At 56.7% G+C, this 20747-nt stretch overlaps 8 protein-coding genes across 8 annotated transcripts; 1 reads left to right on the top strand and 7 right to left on the bottom strand.

The window, feature by feature from the left end:
• Nucleotides 1-27: 27 nt before the first annotated feature.
• BKCO1_3000208 (formylmethionine deformylase-like protein) lies at nt 28-2009 on the bottom strand (the record flags this gene model as incomplete). Its single annotated transcript, XM_020274106.1, has 2 exons — nt 28-1315; nt 1372-2009. 2 exons carry the CDS (start codon nt 2007-2009, stop codon nt 28-30), a joined length of 1926 nt encoding a protein of 641 aa, XP_020134517.1.
• Nucleotides 2010-3683: 1674 nt separating this feature from the next.
• Nucleotides 3684-4860, bottom strand: BKCO1_3000207 (uncharacterized protein; the record flags this gene model as incomplete). The annotated part of the gene is made up of 2 exons (XM_020274105.1): nt 3684-4647; nt 4748-4860. The coding sequence occupies 2 exons, from the start codon at nt 4858-4860 to the stop codon at nt 3684-3686; spliced, it is 1077 nt and encodes a 358-aa protein (XP_020134511.1).
• A 2076-nt stretch (nt 4861-6936) lies between these two features.
• On the bottom strand, nt 6937-7900 carry BKCO1_3000206 (methylisocitrate lyase; the record flags this gene model as incomplete). Its single annotated transcript, XM_020274104.1, has 2 exons — nt 6937-7707; nt 7766-7900. 2 exons carry the CDS (start codon nt 7898-7900, stop codon nt 6937-6939), a joined length of 906 nt encoding a protein of 301 aa, XP_020134510.1.
• A 434-nt stretch (nt 7901-8334) lies between these two features.
• Nucleotides 8335-10655, bottom strand: BKCO1_3000205 (uncharacterized protein; the record flags this gene model as incomplete). The annotated part of the gene is made up of 4 exons (XM_020274103.1): nt 8335-8869; nt 8923-9663; nt 9713-9984; nt 10062-10655. 4 exons carry the CDS (start codon nt 10653-10655, stop codon nt 8335-8337), a joined length of 2142 nt encoding a protein of 713 aa, XP_020134686.1.
• A 432-nt stretch (nt 10656-11087) lies between these two features.
• Nucleotides 11088-13277, bottom strand: BKCO1_3000204 (formylmethionine deformylase-like protein; the record flags this gene model as incomplete). Its single annotated transcript, XM_020274102.1, has 5 exons — nt 11088-11276; nt 11329-11530; nt 11589-12753; nt 12803-12915; nt 12964-13277. 5 exons carry the CDS (start codon nt 13275-13277, stop codon nt 11088-11090), a joined length of 1983 nt encoding a protein of 660 aa, XP_020134512.1.
• An 868-nt stretch (nt 13278-14145) lies between these two features.
• Nucleotides 14146-15771, bottom strand: BKCO1_3000203 (glucooligosaccharide oxidase; the record flags this gene model as incomplete). Its single annotated transcript, XM_020274101.1, has 3 exons — nt 14146-15198; nt 15285-15445; nt 15513-15771. The coding sequence occupies 3 exons, from the start codon at nt 15769-15771 to the stop codon at nt 14146-14148; spliced, it is 1473 nt and encodes a 490-aa protein (XP_020134514.1).
• A 1731-nt stretch (nt 15772-17502) lies between these two features.
• BKCO1_3000202 (uncharacterized protein) lies at nt 17503-18291 on the bottom strand (the record flags this gene model as incomplete). The annotated part of the gene is made up of 2 exons (XM_020274100.1): nt 17503-17557; nt 17618-18291. The coding sequence occupies 2 exons, from the start codon at nt 18289-18291 to the stop codon at nt 17503-17505; spliced, it is 729 nt and encodes a 242-aa protein (XP_020134513.1).
• A 914-nt stretch (nt 18292-19205) lies between these two features.
• On the top strand, nt 19206-20354 carry BKCO1_3000201 (uncharacterized protein; the record flags this gene model as incomplete). The annotated part of the gene is made up of 4 exons (XM_020274099.1): nt 19206-19617; nt 19673-19914; nt 19995-20257; nt 20312-20354. The coding sequence occupies 4 exons, from the start codon at nt 19206-19208 to the stop codon at nt 20352-20354; spliced, it is 960 nt and encodes a 319-aa protein (XP_020134516.1).
• Between the last annotated feature and the right edge of the window lie 393 nt (nt 20355-20747).

Raw genomic sequence — 20747 nt, 5'->3', positions numbered from 1 at the left:
CGATCAAAAACGGCAGCCCCACACCACCTACGCCACCACATCCCCCTTCCTCAGCGTCTTCACCGTCCCCACAAACCCAAACGCCGCATGCTCCTGCCCCGCCACGCTCTTCTCCTTCGCCGCCAACACGCCGTACCTCAACCTCGTCCTCCCCAACTCCCCGTCTCCATCCAGCAGCGCCCCCCGCGCCGGCAAGCACCGCCCCTCGACCAGCCTGTCCAAGTCCTGGTTCCGCGTCGCCAGCAGCACGCTCGAGAACGACGACGACGCGCCGCCCGCCGCGAAGCCGTTGGCGAGGTACGCGCCCGCGCCGACGCACAACCCCGCCAGCGCCGCGGCGACGCCTGCCGCGTACGCGACGAGGAGGTATAGCGCGTGGTAGGTGTATGCGGTGGTGGCGCGGAATGTGGTGATGGTGGTGGGGGCGGTGCCGGCGGTCCAGGCGGAGGCGCTGAGGGAGAGGGTGAAGTTTTGGGCGAGGTCTTCGAGGGTGTGGGCGACGGTGCTGGTGGTGGTGTCGGACGTCGTTTGGTTGAGGCGTTGGAGGACTTCGCGGGTGGAGGCGAGGTTGGTTTGGAGGAGGGAGGCGGAGGGGTTGGAGAGGGTGGAGGGGGAGGCGGAGGAGAGGTCGATGCTGGAGGCGAGGAGGGCGTGGAGGGCGCGGGTCCAGGCGAAGAAGGCGATTTCGTGGGGGGTGTAGGAGGGGAGGGTGTTGTTTGGGGCGATTTGGATGGGGCTGGTGCGGGCGAGGCGGGTGATGGTCGGGGGCTGCGCGGGGGAGGCGGTGAAGTCGTACAGGACGGTGTAGGACGTGTTCCAGACGTTGCAGGTGATGTTTTGCTCCTGCAGCCCCTGGACGTTGACGAAGAGCGTGTCGGTCAGGTTGGTGGCGTTGGACGTGGCGCCGAGGTAGATGTGGTGGGCCGCCCACGGTGCGTTGGAGCGCTGCATGTTGGCTTCGATGACGGACTCGTACACCTTCCTGGCCGGGGCTACGACGCTTTCGTCTTCTGGGTCGAGGTCGGCGGCACTCAGGTTGTAGCATTTGAGAGAGGGGCCGAAGAAGTCCAATGTGTACGAAGAGTTTGAGAAAGGAGGCTGGGTGCGAAGGATGTCGCCGGTGGTGGCGGTAGCCGCGAGGATCCGGTGCACTGGTATCGCTGCGTCAATCAAACGCTGCGCGCCCTGGTATTCACCCCAGTTGCGAGCGTTCTCGTAGCTCAGCGAAGGCACGTTTGTGTTCGTGGTGTTGACTGTCGTCACGAGACGGACTGTCAGTGTCGCTGGCGTGATGATGGCAATGATTGGAATGCACCTGGTCAAAAGTATTAGCGTCCATGGTCGTCGAGGGCTGGTGCTGCTTTCACTTACCACATAGCGGCGGCCAGCAAGCACAGGAGTTTCGCGTGTGTCAAGGCCTCTCCGTTGAAGAATGAGGTAGGATCTACTGCCAAAGAAAAGACGTTGTCTATGGCACGGAGGGACAACGCTTTTGTTCTCAAAGTCACCCAGAGTCTTTGGGTGAAGGCCACACCGACAGATGCTGCCAGGGAAGCTTTCGCAAGGAAGGCAAGGCCAGTTCCGATGCGGATAGCCCATTGCTGGGTGATGGAGGACTCGACAGGCTTTCCGTCAAGGAATTGGTAGAAGAAATGATGCCCAATGCAGCACCCGACGCCGAAAAAGAACAGTGAAAGCATCAAGGTCGGAGACTTCCAATGAATGCCCCATTGGGCTTGTGTAGGAACGGCTGTTGTGACGTCATCATCGCTGATGCTTTCGGGCTGGAGCTTCGGCTGGTCGAATGAGGATTTTTGAGTCCTGAGGGTGGCGGCATCTGAGGAAAAGGTCGAGTTGGCATCGGAGAAATCCACAGGTGAATGTCTGTCGTGGGATGGGAAATTCTCCCATGCGGATTCATAGTCGGATTCGTCGATGCGCTCCAATGGGCTGAGCATTTCGCCATTGCGGTGGCGGCCATTGGTGCTGAAGTCTGACACGGCCGTCATTGTCGAAGCCAAGGAAAAGATATTAACCGGTAGTATGGGGAGAGAAAAGGGCCAGCCTAGGTTTCTGGAGAAACGGCGCGGGCTCGACGTTTGGTCGCATCTTTATTGAGAAGGGCCTTCTTGGACTGTGTGACCATGTGCGGCGTGGTTGGCAGCCAGCAGAGCGCTTAGCAGCATCGAGCACAACGACTGGTGACGGCGCCGTTTCCTCGCGGCTTCCCACATGCAGGGAGAGGCAGCAGCCAGCTGTTAGGCGCCAGCTGGCGCTTATGTAACGGCCTGAAACATTGTTGATTGGCCCCAGTATTATCTGCACACGCCTTGTGTGCCAATCGTTTCGCTGCCCTGTTCTTTTCTTGGAACACCCAGACTGTTTCCGCAACACTTTGCATCCAGAAGCGCCTCGCCCAGGAAAATCGGATTCCGTTCAGCTCGCTCTCGACGTGTTCATAGCAGAAGCAAATCAATCCACCTGCAAGCAGACCATCACCGCGCATGCTGCATCGCCTGCATTTCACGATGCGTCGCGCTCAAGTCCGTGCTCATGACTTGCTTGAGCGCCAGGTCAAAGCTCAAGCCACAGGCTGGAAGCCGAGACAACAGGAGAGGCGCAGCATCGGGACATCCGAACCGCAACTGCAAACGTTCTCAGGATCACTGCGCAGCATGCTCGGCCAGGAACTGTTCTGCCGGGCGGAGCGTGTAGCTCAAGGGACCACGAAAGCATGACAGGAGAGAAACGGAGCTCCCCCTGGAAGGAGTGCGAAACTCAGGGCCGATGTTTCAACGTCCTGGACCCATTTTGAGATCCACCAATCAGACCTCAATCCACCAGGCTCCGCTTTCACCCACGACACAGCCTCTTCAACCCGTGAAAATACAGGGAATTGGCCTGCCATTGTTCCCCCTTTGTCCCCTCACGTCAGTTTCAAGTTGTTGAACCCGGCTTCTGCGTTATTGTCCAGGCTCATAGACCGGTATGCTCCCGATGCTAACCTTCGCCGCCAGCAGTCGGGCCCATTTCCGGCACTGCTCCGAGACATGCTAGGTATACGAAGACGGAGATGGTGCCATCTTCGTGGTTGTGTGATCCACAGGGAGCGGCAGAAGGCGTCGGCCATGGGATAATCCACCAATACTTGGAGAGAGGTGCTTTCTTCCTTTATTGTGGCCTGAAAGTGCTGGTGGGAAGCCTGTAGATTGGCGCAGTGCGCGGCGATTCCGCGTTTTAGTAACCATCCGGCAATACTTTCGTGGACTCATGCGCCTGTGTCTTTAGTCATCTGGCCTCGCTCAGCTCTACACATGGTCTGCCATTGCTGTCCAGCCCAGCTTTGGAAAAGTGTTAATTGGGTAGAAGTTGAAGGGCTTTTTAGAAGATCAGTACCTCTGTCGGCAAATCCAGCAATAATGGAGACTGATGTGGACAAATCTTCCCACCAAATGGCGTCGTTGAGCTTCCTTTCAACCGCCCCGAGTTCATTCGAGATCATTTCATGACTCCCACAACATGTCCCCAACCGCGAAAGCACCGGGTATTGCCGCAACCTATCATGCCACTTTTTTCGTCTCTCCAACCTCTTCCTCCAACGCCACGCAAAAAAAAAAGAAGAAAAAAGAAGAAGAAGAAGAAAACCCCCCTCCATATACCTTGAACGCCAGCAACCACATCACCTACCCCTTCGAAAGCCACACGCTCGGCCAACCCGTCGTCCAGGTCGCCGCATCCCCCAAAATCGACGGCCGATACCTCGGCAACGCCGTAACCGCGCTCTCCCCATCCCCCCTCAGCCCATCTCCATCCCTACCACCTGCCCCTTCCCCCCTCCCCTCCCTCCCCCCCTTCTTCCCCGCACCCCCCATCTCCCCCATCTCCATCACGCCCCCCTCCGTCCTCCCACCACCACCACCACCACCACCACCACCCTCATCAACAACATCCACATCCAACCGACTCCCCTTGAACTCCCTCCTCAGCACCGCCACCCTACTCGCATTCGCCGCCGCCGCCGCACTCGCCGCCCTCTCGTACCCCTCGCACCCGCGGGCCCCGCGCCTGCCGCCACCCAGACAACACCGCCACGCAAACGGGCCCAGCCGCGCGCGCCACGCGAACAGCCCCGCCATCAGCAGCAGGAAGCCCAGCCCGCTGAGCAGCACGCCCGCGATGGCGCCGCCCGACATGGCGTACGCGGCGGCCGAGGTCGAGTAGTGTTTGGCGCGGGTGGCGGCGGATTCGGGCGAGTTGTGGGTGGTGGAGCTGCCGGAGGAGGAGGCGGGGGAGTCGTTTTCTTCTGTTGAGGATGAGGATGACGGAGCGGAGGTTGCGGTGGAGGTTGCGGTTGCGGCTTGCGCGGCTTGCGCGGCGGAGATGGAGGAGGCGGCGGAGGCGAGGTAGGAGCGGACGTCGGTGGGGAGGGCGCGGTACCAGGAGGGGGTGGAGATGGTGGTGGCGGCGGCCTCCGTGGCGGTGGCGGTTTGGGCGGAGAGGAGGGCGAGGATTTCGGAGGCGAGGAGGGTGGAGGCGAGGGCGGGGTCGGTGGCGGCGATGGCGAGGATGGACATGGGGAGGCCGGTGGCGAGGACGGAGGAGACGGAGGAGGCGGCGGCGGCGGCGGCGGCGGCGGCGGCGGCGGCGCTGGAGGGTGGGGAAGGGTCAGTTTGGTGGTGGCGCGGGTTTGGTGAGAGCGTGTGGGGGGGTGGGGTCGGGACTGTGCTTGTTGGTGGGGGGAGCTTACTCGTCGAGAGAGGTGGTGGTGGCGGCTCGCTTGAGGCGGGCGGTTGGCGTGATGGTGATTGTTGTCGTCGCTTGTGGTGGGGTGGATGACTCGGCCACGGAATGGCTAGTCATTGTTTGCGGGGGCTGCAATACTGCTTGGCCATTGTGTCTGCAACGCGAGATGAGAAACGGTCCAGCTTGAAATGTAGAAAGAGGGACGAAGGACATACCGCTGTGGTCTTGGTCGCCCGTTGACCACCGGCGAAGAGACCACCCGCTCAACACCGAATGACAGCAGAAGCAATACAAGAAGAGAAATCGCTGAGAAAACCCGGGAAATCATGTCGGAATGAATTGTTGACCAGCACAAAGGAAGAACAAGGATCAAGGAAGAACCCAGGACGGAAGCGTAACCAGCGCAGAGATGCAATGCCGGAGGAGGAAAGGGAAGCGCAAAGAAAGACTTTGCCCAAAAGCGGGCACAGGCCTCACGATAGAGACAGAGACTGAAAAAGGCCGGTAGATGGGGTAGGAAACGATGGGCATAAAGAAAAGGAGAGTTATAAGTTATACGAAGCCGGGCGGATGATGTTCAGATGATATACAAGGATTGCGGAGGCGCGGAGGTGCTTCCACTACCCGTCAGAGCCCAGACACCGGATCAGTGACAGGGGGACCGCCGGATGCTGACCCGGCTAAACGGGGAAGATCCGCCGTCAACGCGTCGGGCTGCCTGATGTCCTGAGTCGGAAGTCTATGTTATCTATGAATAAGGGTGCAATTCCGCCCTCGTATTGAGCCTTGCAGCTCGCGGGAGAGGCGCTTGCAGACGGGAGGCGGTAGTTCAAAACGGCTCTTTGAACTTAAGCTCACGCCATGAGGCGTCCGGCAAGCCACACCAAAGGGTGAGGACACCCTTGTACATCTGAAACGCGGCGCAGCTTTTGTGATTTACTTTCTCCCTACAAGCCGCAGCGTTGCACAGCGCCGTCACCATAAGAACAACGCACCGAAGAAGGACCGATGAACCGCGCTTCCCAAGCTCATAAATTGAGAGATCCCGTCTGTCAACAAAGATACTTCGAATGGAAGAAGGATTGAGAAACAGAGCAATCCTTCCTTTGAATGGACTCGCCTTTCCGTTCGGTCATGTCGTCACCCGTGGTATTCGTCGGGAGTACCGGCCGCCAAGTTCCGCGTTTTATAAAGTGATTGTCAAATGAGCGGCTCCACACCACACGCGCGGCGTAGGAGAGAGAAACTTGTCTCGGCAGCGAAAATGAACAAAAATCCCAAATCTCCATGGAAGAGACCCGAAACGCGTAAAGATATCCATATGTGCTTGCTTCCTGAATCGCAAAATCTGGAGATCTCCGTTTGAGTCAGCGTGATTAGAGGACACTCTTCCCCACGCGCGAAGTCAGGAGACAAATAACGGCAGACACTTGGCCGTTGTTTTAGCTACCACGTGGCTGGCAGTTCCCGTGCAAGCGCCCGTATACTTTATCACCTGTGCCGATCTCCGAATCGCTGGAGGACGCCCGGGCCCTCCACAGGCTCGTGGCAAGAGCTACCATCCATCTCTAACGACGGGCGGCGCCAGGTACGATAATCTGCGGGAGCTTTTAGCGATACTTGGAGGGTTCTAAGGAGTTTAGTGCAACATGTATGTCATGAAGACATGATTTCCTTTAGCTTTACAACCCATGGGGCGGTAGTACGGGATCTCTTGGCTTCAGCTATCTTAGACAAGACATAAAGCGGAGGAGAAAGCAGTCTAGTCATATAGGACTCGAGACGATTGTTGGGCTAGCTCTATTTGGAAAGGGGATGAACGAAGATGGTTCCTACTTCAGTTGACTTGCTTCAGAATGATTAGATACAGCTCGTTGTCGCAGGTCGGAAGGTCTCCAATACCAAGCTTGCGTGGCTTATAGTTGAATAACGCCTTGCTATAGAAAGCTGTCGCCGCCACGCAATCTATCAGCTCGGAGTAGACGGGTCATGCATCAAGTGACCTTTGGAGTTGTCCAAAAGGGAAGAACGCGTTGTTGTATGAATGGTTATTGTTCAGAACTTCGTGAAGCAAGCGGTCGTAACGTCGGTATAATGGAAGAAATCATGCGGAGTGGCACTTGGTCCTCCAGATAGCCACCGTACAGGTTTGGTATTTCTCGCACCCCTCAGTCGACGATCCCAGAGCGTCTCTCAAGCACCCTTGGCGCCAAACGCCTTACCACCGGCGGCCTCATCCAAAGCCATGCTCTCGTCCAGGCCGCACACCTGAAAGCAGAACTTGGGCGAAAAGTACTCGGGCGCGCCAAGAACACCCGTCTTCTTCAGATTCTCAAAGCCCTCCTTCATAGCGACATAGGCCGGAGCGATGCTGGCGAAGGGGAAGATGACGATGCGGTAGCCCATGTCGCGGGCTTCGTCGACGGAAATGGTAGGCGTAGCGCCGTGCTCGACCATGTTGAGCACCATGGGCCAGGGGGCGAGGTCCTTGACGACGCGGCGGGCCATGTCCTTGTCGGTGACGCCCTCGAGGAAGCCGACGTCGGCGCCGGCGTCGCGAGCGGCCTTGAGGCGGTCCAGGGCGCCGTCGTAGCCCTGGCCCTGCAGGGCGTCGGTGCGGGCGACGATGACGATGTCGCTGCCGAGCTTGGTGCGGGCCGTGTGGGCGGCGCGGATGCGCGAGGCGTAGACGTCGACGTCGACGACCTCCTTGCCGGCCAGGTGGCCGCAGCGCTTCGTCTGCACCTGGTCTTCGATGTGCATGCCGGCCACGCCGCCGCGCGCGTACAGCTCGACGGTGCGGGCGACCATGATGGGCCCGCCGTAGCCCGTGTCGGCGTCGGCGATGAGCGGCACCGACGTGTCCAGCTGCGCGATCATCGAGCTGTGTGCGACCATGTCGTTTTGCGTGGCGATTCCCAGGTCGGCGTGGCCTAGGCGCGATGCGGTGGTGCCGGCACCCGTCTGTTGCAAGCTGTTAGCCACTGGAGGGAGGGTTGAATTTGAGGCTGGCCAGCCGTACCATGTATAGGCAGTCGAAGCCCACGGATTGGGCAATGCGAGCGGAGAAGCCATCGTGTACGCCGGGAGCGACGATGATGTCCTTGGCTTGCTCAATGGCGTGGCGGAGCTTGTTGGCGGCAGTGTTGAACGACATGGCGACTGAGGGGGTATCTTTGCGGGCGCTGGAGCTGGGCTAGAGCCGGCGCTCTCCCTGAGATTATATACAGGCTTTCACATCTTCTGTTTCGCTGGCTTGTTGGAGCGTGCGGCTTCGACGGGTGGAGCCATAGTGTGAGTTGGGCGGGAGAGAGAGTCGAAGCCATGGCCTGTCGGTGACGCCAGAGCCCCGCGCTCTCCGATCTCGGCCATGACTCGCGCTTATTCCCGCTGTATTTCCCGCGAGTCGCACGCCCGCTTATGATATCCGACAACCATCACTAAACACCACCCAACCCCTCACCACACGCCCAATGGCTCTCACACTGCCGTCCCGGTGCCCCTTCGCCGCTCCGAGGGCCGCCGAGCGAGCGCAGTGGCCGTTCATGCTCGTCATCAGGCGCACAGCTTCACGGCGGAGATACGGTTGCGCTATCTCCCGCCGTAGAACAGCGCGTCCGGCCGGCGCAGCACCCAGCTGAGTGTTTTGTTGCGCAGCTCGGTCCACTCGCAGAACCGCCTGATCTCGACCTCGGTGACGGCGACCCCAGTGCACACCGCGCATGGATGCGACGCCGCCATCTTCCACAGCTCCTCCAGCTGCGGCATCCCGCTCGCCGCCAGCCCGTACAGCTCCTCGAACACCAGCGACGACTGCACCCGCACCCAGCCGAGATACAGCGGCGGCCTGGAGAGAGCGGTTGGCCGGGGGAAGTCGGCGTCTACCGCCAGCACCCACGGCTCGAAGTCGGTCGGCATCGCGCCCAGCGCCGTGCTGCGCGTGCTGGACATGGTTGAGATGCCAACGTGGCCTCGGAACAGATGTCGCTCTGCATACGCAAGAGCGCTTTCGGCCGAGGGGTGCCGCGGGAACCAGGCGTTGGCGGCGCGCGGGTCGATGACCAGGAAGACGTCGCTGCGCATCCCGGGCTTCAGCTGACCGCTTTCGCGGAGGGATTTGAAGTGCCTGCATTGTTCTTAGCATTGTCTGAGATGAGACGTAAGAAGGGTGCGACGGACGTTCTATAGTTGTCCATGTCGGGACCGGCCATCTCAATCCACTGCAGCTTCGCTTTGGGCTTGATGTTGTCGGCGCCGGCCATTTGCTCTCCCCAGTTCATCAGGTCTCCCGTGACGGCTGCTTCCAGCTTCTCCCAAGCAACGCCGTCATACTCTTTCCACCGATAAACGACGAATCCAAACCCATCTATTTCATCATCAGGATTTTGAAGCCGCTTTGTCAGTTGCTGCACCCATGGTTCCGGTTTCGGGTCTTGAGACGGCGGCCCATACAGTCTTGTCCGCTTCTTCAGGTCCTTGCCTCTCACTGCTTTGTTTGCATCCGCTTGGTCGTTGAGGACCATGTAGTACTCGCTCTGGAAAGGGAACGGGCCGACGCCCATGGCATGCCTCATGCTCGTGATTCCGTCCGCAAATATGCCCAAACCTGCCTCGGCCGCATCATGCATCTTGAGCCTTTCCGCTTTGAATTTTTCTGGCGAAGGACTCGAGGTCTGTCCAGATGAGGCGTTGGAGGAGGTTCTGGTGAAGCCATAGCGCGAAATGCGGAAGTTGTAGTCCACGTCGCGCTCGAGGTCGACGAGTCTCGACAGCCGGCCCAGGATCTTGGTATTTTGAGCGTCAAGTTGGGGCTCCTGAGCCTTCATAATGTCGAAGGCATTCTTCTGGGCCTCCCTCATGGCATTGATGCGGCCAATCATCCAACCGTGTGCTCTAACGGCGACGTCGTCGAAGAAAGCCCTACGCAGGGGTCAGCAGGACCGAAAGCCCCTTCCGCGGCTTTACTCACTTGGTATACTCGTCCCAGAGCTCCAGAACCGGTACCGTCGGCTGTCCGGTCCGGCGCCGCTTCTCATTGACCCCCTTGGCGAAGCGTTCAATGTGCTCGGTGATGCGGTTATGCGCCAACCGCATGGCCTGCTGCACCGACGGGTCGTTCAGGTACTCGAAAACGGCCAGCGTCTTGCTCAGCAGCTCCAACGCCTCGTACTCGTATTCCAACAAACTGAGCCCGCGCCTCTCCCAGCGCTGGACGGACATGGGCGGCATTCCAGCCCACATCTACACCATGTCAGCCCACAATCCAAGCGTCCTTCCAAGACGGCAGCAAGGAAAAAAAAAAAGTCATCAAAACCCACCTTATCCTTCAACCCCCTCACCGCCCCATGCAACCACACCCTCCCCCTGACCTCCTCCGCTTCCAGCGTTCCGCCAACCGACCCCCGAAAACAAACCCCCTGCTCCATCCACCGAAACAGCTCCCTCAACCTTCTCACCAGCTCCCTCCCCTCCTCCCCGGCCTCCACCTCCTCCCCCCTCCTCAACCACACCCTCTCCGTCGCTCCCTCACCGTCGTCATCGTCATCGTCATCCCCGGCGCTCGCGGCCGCCACCGCACTATTCTTCTCCTCCCCGCACGCGAACCGCAAGAACCCCCCAATCAGGCTCTCGTACTCGAACACGGCGTCGAGCCGGTAGTTGCTGCTGCGGTAGAAGGGGTCTTTGGCCAGCAGGTGGTGGTCGGGGGTGGGGGTGGTGGCGGTGGCGGAGGCGGTGGTGGTGGAGGAAGTGGTGGACGTGGCGGCGGCAGCGCTCCAGTAGACGCGCGGCGCTCCGTAGCCGACGGCCGAGTCGTAGACGGTTGGGTGCGCGTGGGCGCGTGTGGAGGCGGCGAGGTGGCGGAAGGGCGTGTAGGGGGGGAGGGGGCGGGGCGGTGGGGGTGGTGGTGGCATTTTTTTTTCTCGCTCTTTCTTGTGGTCTTTGACCTTTGTTTTCTTTTCGGAGGGGGTTAGGGCTGATGGGAGTGAGAGCCGGAGAGAGAGGAGATGATTGTTATATGTCAAGCGGGAGAGAGGCAGAGGGAGAGCAGTGCAGCACCGCGAAGGAGCCGCGAAGATGGCTGGTTGTGCGGTTTTGAGGACGGCAGGTGGTGATTGTCACCAATGGTGATGAGAGGCAAGAAAAACACGAAAAGGAGAAGAGGCATGATGGCGGTCTATTTATGTTGTTTGCGAGTCGAGTGTGTAGGATTTTGGCCGCCGGGTAGCGCGTTGTAGCCTAACGCCACCTGCCGATATTGGAAGTCGTGCCTGGCATGATGGACCGTGCGTCTGTTACGTCTGGCGGCGCTGGTGAGAGAAACATACACTTCTGTTTCTTGGTGCTTACAACGGCGACAGAGCACCGACGGTCCCCTCGACGCCAAACCCGATGGTTTCGGTCCAGCCTCTCTGGCTCAGCATACCGCCGCCTGTCTCTCTTCGCTTGACAATCCCGAAGCGTAGCTTGGTTTTCGCAATGTCAGCAGGGAGAGGCTGCGCCCCGGAAGTTTGGTCGCTGATTATGTCTTTGATCTGTGCATGGTCAGTTGCCAAGAGTGCCTTTTTGGAAGCCCTTGAGACTTACGTCGGGATTCTGCGTGGTGCAAATGAAAGTAGACACTGCCGAGCTGTAACTCGCGCCATTGCTCCGATAGGCGAAGAAGCCGGCGCAAACCATCAGGAAAGTGCTGACGGTGGCGATTCCGTAGGCCAGGAGGAGATTGCGTGGATCGTAGGTGTAGACTGTAATTCTGTCCACGCGAGTGACGTTCCAAGGCACTCGTTTACTATCTTCTACTTCAGTCGAGGCCAAGCATTTCCGCCCATCGCCGCAGACGCACGTACCTGAAGAAGTCCCTGGTCATCAGATTCAACGATATGTTCTGAGCCAGCTCCTCAATCATCATCGCCAGAGGTCTGTCGCTGTCGATTGCGGAGCTGCTGGAGTAGTATGTGCTGATGTTTCGAGCCATGGCCACATACTCCGTGGAGCTTGTCAGCACTGTCTCCTGAATACTTGCTGGAGGATCCGACACCACGCTATCTTGGATCTTGGTGGTGCCAATGAACCCAAGTAAACGTTTCGCCATGCCAAGGAAGAATGCCGTGTAGAAGACTTCTTCCGTCGCAAATGTATCCTTCTCCACATCTTCTGGGTACAGTGGCTGGAACGCCCGGTCGAATTTGTTTAGAAGCTTCGTGCCGGTTACTTGTACGCTTTGAACGCCGTTTGTCGTTGAGATGTTGGCTGTTCTCGATACGTTCCAGAGTTGACAGGTAAGAAAGGTTGGAACAGTGGCGTGCGTCGTTGGTGTGTGGCCTGCTACAACGATATGAATCTCGTTTCTGGTACCATTTGCGAGCCCAAAATCCATGGCGTCGTCGTTTGCACCCGGGATCCTGGCGAAATATCCAATCTGTGTACGTGACTGTCCATGCGAGTACTCAAGCTCATCGAAGTTGATCCTCGAAACATTGAGAAAATGAGAGTCGTGGCTATCGACTTTGGTCGAGTATCCCTGAGAACGAAGCGCAGCGACAGTCACATCCCGGAACAAGGCATGGGAGGAATTGTCGCATTTGATGCCCGGGGCAACAAAGTCCACTGTGTAGCTTGAGTCCGCATCTGTGAAGGGTTGAGGAAGGGAGAACAGCTGGCCGAAAATGGCGCTTGACAAGGTCAATTTCTTAAACTCCTCGGCAACACGGTGGTTCCCAATGGTTATGTCCGAGTGGACAATGACCCCTTGCGTCTTTACCCATATCGAAAGAAGTTCTTTGAGGGGAATGATGTCTTGTGGTGCTAATGGGACTGGGACGTCTGTGACGACCGGACTCTGGGCAAGATCCGCCTTCACTGAAAGCGTTGCAGGTGTGACGAGCGTTATCAACGGTATGCACCTGCGTACAACAGTGTAAGTAGCCTTACGATGCACATGATCGGATGTCAACTTGCCATGTAACAACTGCCAGCACTGTTCCAACTTTGACTCTTGAGAGCATCTCCCAACTGGAAAAGGAAGAAAGTGTCTGGGTTACCGAGAAGGCAGCGTCAATACCTTGAATGGTGATGAACTTGGCCCTGAGAGTTTTCCATAGCCACTGGGTAAAAGCAAAGTTGGCAGCGCTGCAAAAGCAACATTTGGCCAGGAACGCGAATGCATTTCCAATTCTGAAGACGATCAGCCATGGCTCCCAAGCGCGTACTGGAGCCAACTACCGAAGTGCCCATTGCTGTCTGTCTGCGCTCTGGACCTCCTGCCCGCTCAACCAATGGTAAAAGAAATGATGGCCAATTGAGACTGCGATGCCGACGACAAGCAGCATTACCATGAAGAGCGGAGCTTCGAAGTGATGTTCCCACGGCTTTTGCGAGTTGTGACGAAGTGGATTCTTGCTCTCTTCCGTTCCGCGACTGGAAACGCGTGGTTCTTTGCTAGATTCTGACCATGTGGCTGAGATATTAAGGACAGGGCTGTTATTCGGATCGGTCTGTCGTGGTTCCAGCGGATTCCGCGTTTGAAGAAAGGACATACTGAGCTGATTAAAATTGCGTTCGGAATGCACTTCAAGTCAAGGAAATTTTGATAGCGTCCACAACCTACATTCATATATGGACCGCGAGCGGAGCTCAGGAATAGAACTTGGGGGCCAATGACTGCCTGGTTGCACACTCTAATTGCGGGGAACCCCCTTGTAGATCGATCGGCGCATGCTTCCCGAGATGATTCCTGGGTCTGAAGGCTACGACACAAAAGAGTGATGAAGATGGTTTTGGGCTATTGCAGATCTCACAGGTGCAGCTGCGGCGAGCCCGAAGCTGTGTCGGGTCGTCCGATTGGCCAACTGCATTCGACTGGCGAGAAGTGGCAGTGCTTGTGGCAAAGCCAGTGAAATGGGATCCCTGCATTGATAAGCCCCGCACCCGTGGGTACACCGTCAGCTCTGCCACCTTATTATCAGCTTGTCTGGCCTGTAAGCGCTTGTTCCACATCCTGGCTATAGTACACACTATTCCCACTCTCCCACATCAGTTGGCTTCAAGGCAAGCATATTGCTGGTAATTATCCAAATTACCGAAAGCACTTCCAAGGAACAGTAACAATCGGAAAGGGTCTGCAGTAAGTACAACGACAGCAGTTGGCCAGAATCAGACGGATCAGCTGCTTCCGTCGGCTCCCCAACCCGATCCGCAATACGAATGCGTACTTTAGCATCACACACATATTTGACCAGTACAAATATCTACCTACATGGCACTGAAAACACTGAACGTCCTCCAGGAAACCCTATTCCTCCCGTCATGCGCGATCAAACAGACAACGCTTTGGGCACGACTTACTCACAAGACCAGCCGCTCAATCACAAGACCCAGAGTGCATGTACCGACTAGCTCCCTCTGCTACACAGCCGCCGGCCTCACACTCTGCGGATTGTGAAACAGGTCCGTCGGATCAACCTCCGCCTTGATCCTCTCCAGCCTCGGCAGATTCTCCCCCCAATACTGCTCCTGCCCATCCGGCAGCCTGGGATCCACATAGCCCGGATACGCCCCGCGCACGCCAGGCACCCGCTCCTCAATGACATCGTTCAGCCCATCCAAGAAAGCCCGCGTCCCCGGCGAGACGGGCGGCGCGACGCTGATGGCATAGCTCTGCAGCTGATACAGCGAGTCGCGCAGCGCATACGCCGCGTCCGCAAGGGGCACCTCATTCACGAACCCCCCAACAAGGTTGAAAATAACAAACCACGCCAACGTCCCATCCCCCTTATCCGCCACCCGCAGATACTCAAACACCGCATCCACCGCCTCGTCCGTCATCAGCGTCCCCGCCTTCGCCCCAAACGACAACGACTTCGAATAAAACGCAGCGGGCACGCCCCCACCCAGCGCCAGCGCCGCCTCGCCCGCCCACTCGCCCACGACACCAACGAAATCCCCCGTCACGCCCACATCCAGCAGCACCCCCGCGCCGCCCGGCAGCGCGCCCCGCACGTCCAGCGCGTCGAACTCGGCGCGGCCCCCGAAATACGTCCCCGACACGACCATATTCCCGCCCGCCGCGACCGTCAGCACCGACGTGAACTTCCACGACAGGTCCGGCCGCGACACCAGCGCGTTCCACGCCTTGAACGCGGCCGCCAGCGTCGCCGCGTCCGCGCCGCCGGCGCCGGCGCTGGTGGTGACGTTGTACGTGTACGTCACCATCTCGTCGGACGGCTCCGGCGCGGTGCGGAACGACAGCTCGGTGACGACGCCGAAGCTGGCGCCGGCGCCGCGGATGGCGAAGAAGATGTCTGGGTAAGAGGTGGGTGAGGCGCGGATGATGGACGCGTTGGCGAGGACGACTTGGGCGCTGAGGATCTGGTCGGCTGTCGTGCCGAGCGTGCGGGATTGAGGGCCGAGCCCGCCGATGGTGGCGTGTCCGCCGATGCCGATTTGGGGGGATGTGCCCTGTTGGGGGGGTGGGGGGGCTTGTCAGCGGGGATGGCGCGGAGCTGGGCTGGGGTGGTGGGGGGGGGAGGGAAGGAGGGACGTACGTGGGCGATTGTGCGGTTTCCTGCGGCGTGCAGGCGGGTGGTGACGTCTCCGAGGAGGGTGCCGGCGCCGATGGTTGCGGTCCAGGTAGATTCGTCCATAGAGAAGTGTTGGAATTTCTTCATGTCGATGACTATGGCTGAGGAGTTGGCGCCGCCCAGGCCTGTGTGTGGAAGTCAGTGATTTTCATGCTTTCGGCTTTCTTCCTCCAGGTGGAGAGGGATGTTTACAGTAGTTTCCATAGCTGTGGCCTCCGCTTCTGGCCTGGACTTTGTGGTTGTACTGGGCGGCACAGGTGATGATTGCAGCAACCTGCTCGGCACTGTCGGGATACGTCACGGCGGCTGGCGTGACGGAGATGTCCAAGTTGTAGGGCTTGACGTCGCTAATCTGATAAAGCAGATCCGATGGGAAGGCTACGTTGGCGGCACCTCCCACGGCTGTGGTGAGGCATGACTGGAGGCCCGGAGAGGAAGAATTCTGTCCCATGACTGACAAAAGGTCGCTCCTTCAGCAGGACTGAACAGAGGGCACGTGTCGTGTTTTGAAGGAAAGAGAGAGTTCATTATGGTCCAGCGTGTGCCAAAGGAGCAGCGATGCCTGATATGAGCCAAGATATTGGCGGAAGCACCGGCGAAAGTCTGATGATCGACATACTCAATTAATGTCTGAACCACGAAGTCAGCGTCCACATCACTAACCATTTTCGGAATAGGGTGGACCTTGTGAGCGGCTGAGTGTTTGTTTTGACTGCATGTGAGCAAAATGAGTGCCCATTAGAGGGGAGTCTTGAGCAGGTCGAAGTCGGAAGCTTCTGGGACATGTTTCGAACATGCATGTACTCACCATCCTGTGGCTTGCAGGGGATGAGAAGGTAGGCTTGTGACAAAAAAGAGTTGGCTAATGACTTAGTGTTGCACGCCTTAATTAAAGCTAAAAATGCAAGTGAGAAGACCTGGTCGCGTGCCCTGGCGCAGGACGTGCCGGTGTGAATGATGACTGGCCAGTCATTGACTTAGGTGCCACTGAGCTGTATCCATCGAGACCACCATCTTGGGTCGGAGGCTAAATACGGAGAAATCTGGATTTCTGCATATGCAAATAGCCCGAGAGTTGGCGTTTGTAGAACGTCAAAGCTTTTCGGATCATTTACTCATCGGAAGGGCTGCGGAAGTTTATTCTCACCCGCCTATTCTCCCGGTTGGCCGGGCGCACGTTGCATCACTCCGTATTTTCCCATCCCCTTTGACGATTCCTCATTGTCTATCAACATCTCCCTTCATCGCTAAATCATGGATTCAACAGAATTACTACCTCGAGTAACAGCAGGAGAGTATTCATGTTTACCTGCAGGAGTCCAAGGCTCAGCCAGGATCTTGAATAGCGGTAACGGTCAAGTCTGCCCCGCTTGCCGCGTCGATGTCCTTGGACGCATGGCCTTTGCACCTGCGGGACTCGGACGAGGGACATGATAGAAGGAGAAAAGGGCATCTACACCTTTCAAAAAACGGCGTTCACATGCCACGATTCGTCAATGGGGAAACAGAGGTTCTTATGCCTTTTGTATCGCCAAACCGGTCCGGCCGGCTTGCCAGGAACACGGGCATTACAACTTCGAGGTAGTTTCTGTACTACCGAGCACAAAAGCGAAAATGGCGTGAGTTTAGAGGCAAAAGGCACTACAGATAAATGAACCAGGAATCTCTGGTGGGTGGATTCTACCTATCAGCTCGGCTTGATACGCTTTGCTCGTAAACAAGAAGTGGCTAAGCGTCCAACCATGGTTCGCAGCATCACCATTTGTCTTTCCAGCTTGTCCCCACCGACAGTAATCTCATCAACTGCTTTGGACGAGATATTGAAAACCCACACTGCCATTCACTCAGTGCACAAGAGTAGTACTGCGACCGGTTATCCCCACTTTTCCAAATATCCACCGATTACACAGTATGGTCGGAAAGGCGTACATGACGCAGACAGGCATCCTGATCAGGGCATGGGCGATACTGGCAGCAAGTGTGCGAGGTTTTCTCCCGTCCAGCGATGTAGTTGGTTCGACAGGCGCACGCCGAAGGAGGTTCTTCATTCCCTGTTTCCTTCGCTATCAACATAGCTCTCTTCTCGTCACCTTTTACAGATTTGGATCTTGTTTCAATGAAGCCTTGCGAGTTTCCCGGGAATCGTTAATGAGCTATTCATTGGACTGCAATCGTCGTGAACTCAGCCACTAGGCCACCAGGGCTGTCCGTAGCTGCACGATGCGCATTTGCCGAAGCTGCAAGTCAGATTAGCTTATAGCATTCTGCAGTCTCTGAGTTGGTAAGATGGAACATACGCTATGCCATGGATGCAGGTTCTGGTTTGATATGTCGCCTCGCTGTAGCCACCATGTCCGGGTGCGACCGTGTAGTTTCCGACCCCTGCAGGTTGGTGTGCCTGATATGGGTCCACGTTCATACTGTGTGGATTTTGCTGTGCATACTGGCTGTCGGGGTACGAAACAGGCCGATTCGAGTATGTGGCTGGCTCGTCATAGTATCCAGCTGGTTCTGGGGCCCAACCGCTTCCAACTTGCTGGCCAGACCCCTGCACCGGCGCTGAGTTTTGTCGCATTGGGCCTGGAACTGGCCTCGTGGGGTATACACTGCCGCAATAGGTTTGGCTGTTCATCGAATTGCTGTCTTGTGATGGCATGGGTGACCATGGAGGCGGACCCATTGAAGACCCCTGACTAGGAGCCTGCGTTCCAAGGACAGGCGGGACACTCTGGAATCTTTCCGGATGTTGAGACGTGGGAATATGAGGACTCATTAAGTCCGGGGGCCTCCCTGAATCCTCGGTTTTTGACTTGTTTTTCCTGTTGATGTGGAGGCCTCTTTGGTCAGACCTGAACTGATCGCCTTCAAGATTGCCATCGTAGTCCTCTTTTCGTTCGTCGTCGTCTTTTGCTCCTCTGCCCATGCGCGAAATCGCAATTCCCACATTTGCCACTTTCCTTATTCCGCTCATTACGATGATGTCTCAGATGAGCCTACAAGGATCAGATCAGCCAAGATCATTCTTGGGCAACCATTCTCAGCGGGACGGCCCGCGTCTATAGCGCCCTGGGACTGGACTTGCCTGCTGGTTTCTGTTCAGAGGCCACACAACATAAACCTCGTCTTGATTGCCGAAGCCCTGAGATATACATTGTCTAATAAATATGTTAAAGTGTATGTGCGTGTTGGGGCGATGATTCGTGGCAGTCAGCCTTGAGAATGGGGCAGTGTTTTCTTGGGCCACCACGCCCCCTTCACTTTATGGATGGGCTATGCCATGCACCCCAGCAGAGCCGCGTTAATGTTACACCAACAATCACCTGTCCACGCCACAGTGCAGAAACCGGCTGACTCCTCAGTAAGCGAGCGTTTCATTGGGTCCATCCATTTTGCCTTCTTTTGCCTGTTGACGGATCTCGATCCTCTGGGGGCTGCCACCCAATAGGTCGACAGCTGAACCGCAAGGCTGCAGAGGCCTCACGCATGTCAGCCTCGGCCGACTCCCTTCATTGGTTTCACGCTGATAGAGGCGCAGCTGTGGATGGAGCTCTCTGTGCTTTCCTGAAAGTTGGCCATCCCCATTCATATATTATCCATCTCTTTAATCCTCACCCCTGCACAAGAAACTCTGTCTGATGGGGAACAACGATGGGTTCTGATTCTCACATTAATTTCGATCTTGAGTGTCAATCGAGAGTTTCTTCCACAGCAGGCAACGCATGTCCTGTGGAGCCGCTTCGCACTTTCGGCCCCCCGAGGATCCCGCTCGTTACTACGAAACTCCCACTAAGCCGCGAGTTTGCTTCAAGACTTCTCTCTTCCATTTCTAGCCCCTTTTTATCGAACGCATCGTTTTCTCCAGCTTCATCCACAACGTGGTTTGAGATGTCTACCGATAGCGATCACTCGGCGAAGCAAAAGTCGACAGCTGAGGCAAGTCCCTCACTCCAACAGTCACGTGCAAGTATCCAGTCAGCAAATGGGGCAGCGAATCAAGACGCGTATGCGGCGAAGGAGCATCGGTCCATGGGCTACCCCGCATTTTCAAGCTTGTTATCCTCAGACAATGATGCCTTTGTGGCGCGAAGGTTTGGATCGTTGCACGTCCGAACCATTCTGTTCGTCCAGGATGAAATTACTCAACTCGAAGACCGCCTGGCCAAGATCGACAAGGAGGTTGCCGAAGCACAGCAAGAAGAGTACTTGTGCCACAATGGTAGTTTCCGGGGGGACAAGATGTGGCATCGCGAACGCTATGAAATTATGCAACATCTTCCGACATTACTTGAGAAGTACGGTAAGTTTGCGTCCCGCACACTGAAAATATGGAAAAACGCTAAAAATCATCCAAGATAGGCTAGTTACAAGCTACTCCGACATGCAGAAGCGTCCCAAGGCTTTGAAAAGAACGGTCAAGTATATTGACAGGTGGTTCGACCGGTATCCGCAGGCGATAACGGTGCACGAGAGGGGCTTCCTCGAACAAGACAGGCAAAATGATCTGATAGCAACGGCAGACCGTTTGAAAGCCCCTCTCCGGCGAATCCTTGAGAAAACTCCACTTTTCTACCGCCTCGAACCGTTCCACTCCAAGGTGCGTCCAAGTACAGATTTCAGCCTGCAGCCAACTCGAGGGAATCTAGGCTAACAAGGGCACCCGTTGGCGGCAAAAAGGACGCGAGAGTCACCGAGTATAGCCGCAAATACCAGGACCAAGGTGTTATCTACTACGATGACGACTTGGTAGACAAGGCCATCACGATCATCATTCTGCTCTTGGGGCTCATCATGCTGTTAGTTCCTGCATGGCTACTCAAGGGAATCGACTCGCACACAGTCCGCCTGGCGCTGATTACCGGCTTCATTGCTCTCTTCGTGGGGCTCTTGCTTCTCACCACACCGACCAAACCATTTGAGACGATGATTGGCACAGCTGCGTATGCGCTACACTCGAGTCAATCTGAAATCGTACCGCTAACGATTCTTGCCAGGTACGGTGCCTTGCTCATGGTCTTCATGCAGATCGACAAATGATACACGAACCCACCACTCTCTCTTCGGGATCAGTCTCTCGGTCTACAGTTCAAGGGTAAGTGTAGCTACGCTCTGCCAGAGCACTGCCCCCGCTTCAAAGACCCAACATACTTCAACAGATGACGCTGTTGATTCTTTCCATCGTTATCGACTGCTAGCTCCATGTTTCTCGACGTTTAGCACACTTCAAAGTCCCAAGTTTTTCAAAGATTTATCAGAATTTTAAGGGTTCTCTGCCTCGACGGGATGAATTTGTCTGTCTCTGCACAGAGCAGACGTCAAGACCCGTCGCTCATCACGTTCTCCGTCCTCAACGTATGATGTTTGTATGTACATGAAAGGTATAAAAAAAAACAAAGATTATATGAACTCGCTTTGCCCCTCTTCAAATCC

The sequence above is a fragment of the Diplodia corticola genome (assembly GCF_001883845.1).
Source record: "Diplodia corticola strain CBS 112549 chromosome Unknown scaffold3, whole genome shotgun sequence".
Taxonomy (NCBI): domain Eukaryota; kingdom Fungi; phylum Ascomycota; class Dothideomycetes; order Botryosphaeriales; family Botryosphaeriaceae; genus Diplodia; species Diplodia corticola.
This window is presented reverse-complemented; position numbering and strand designations above follow the sequence as displayed.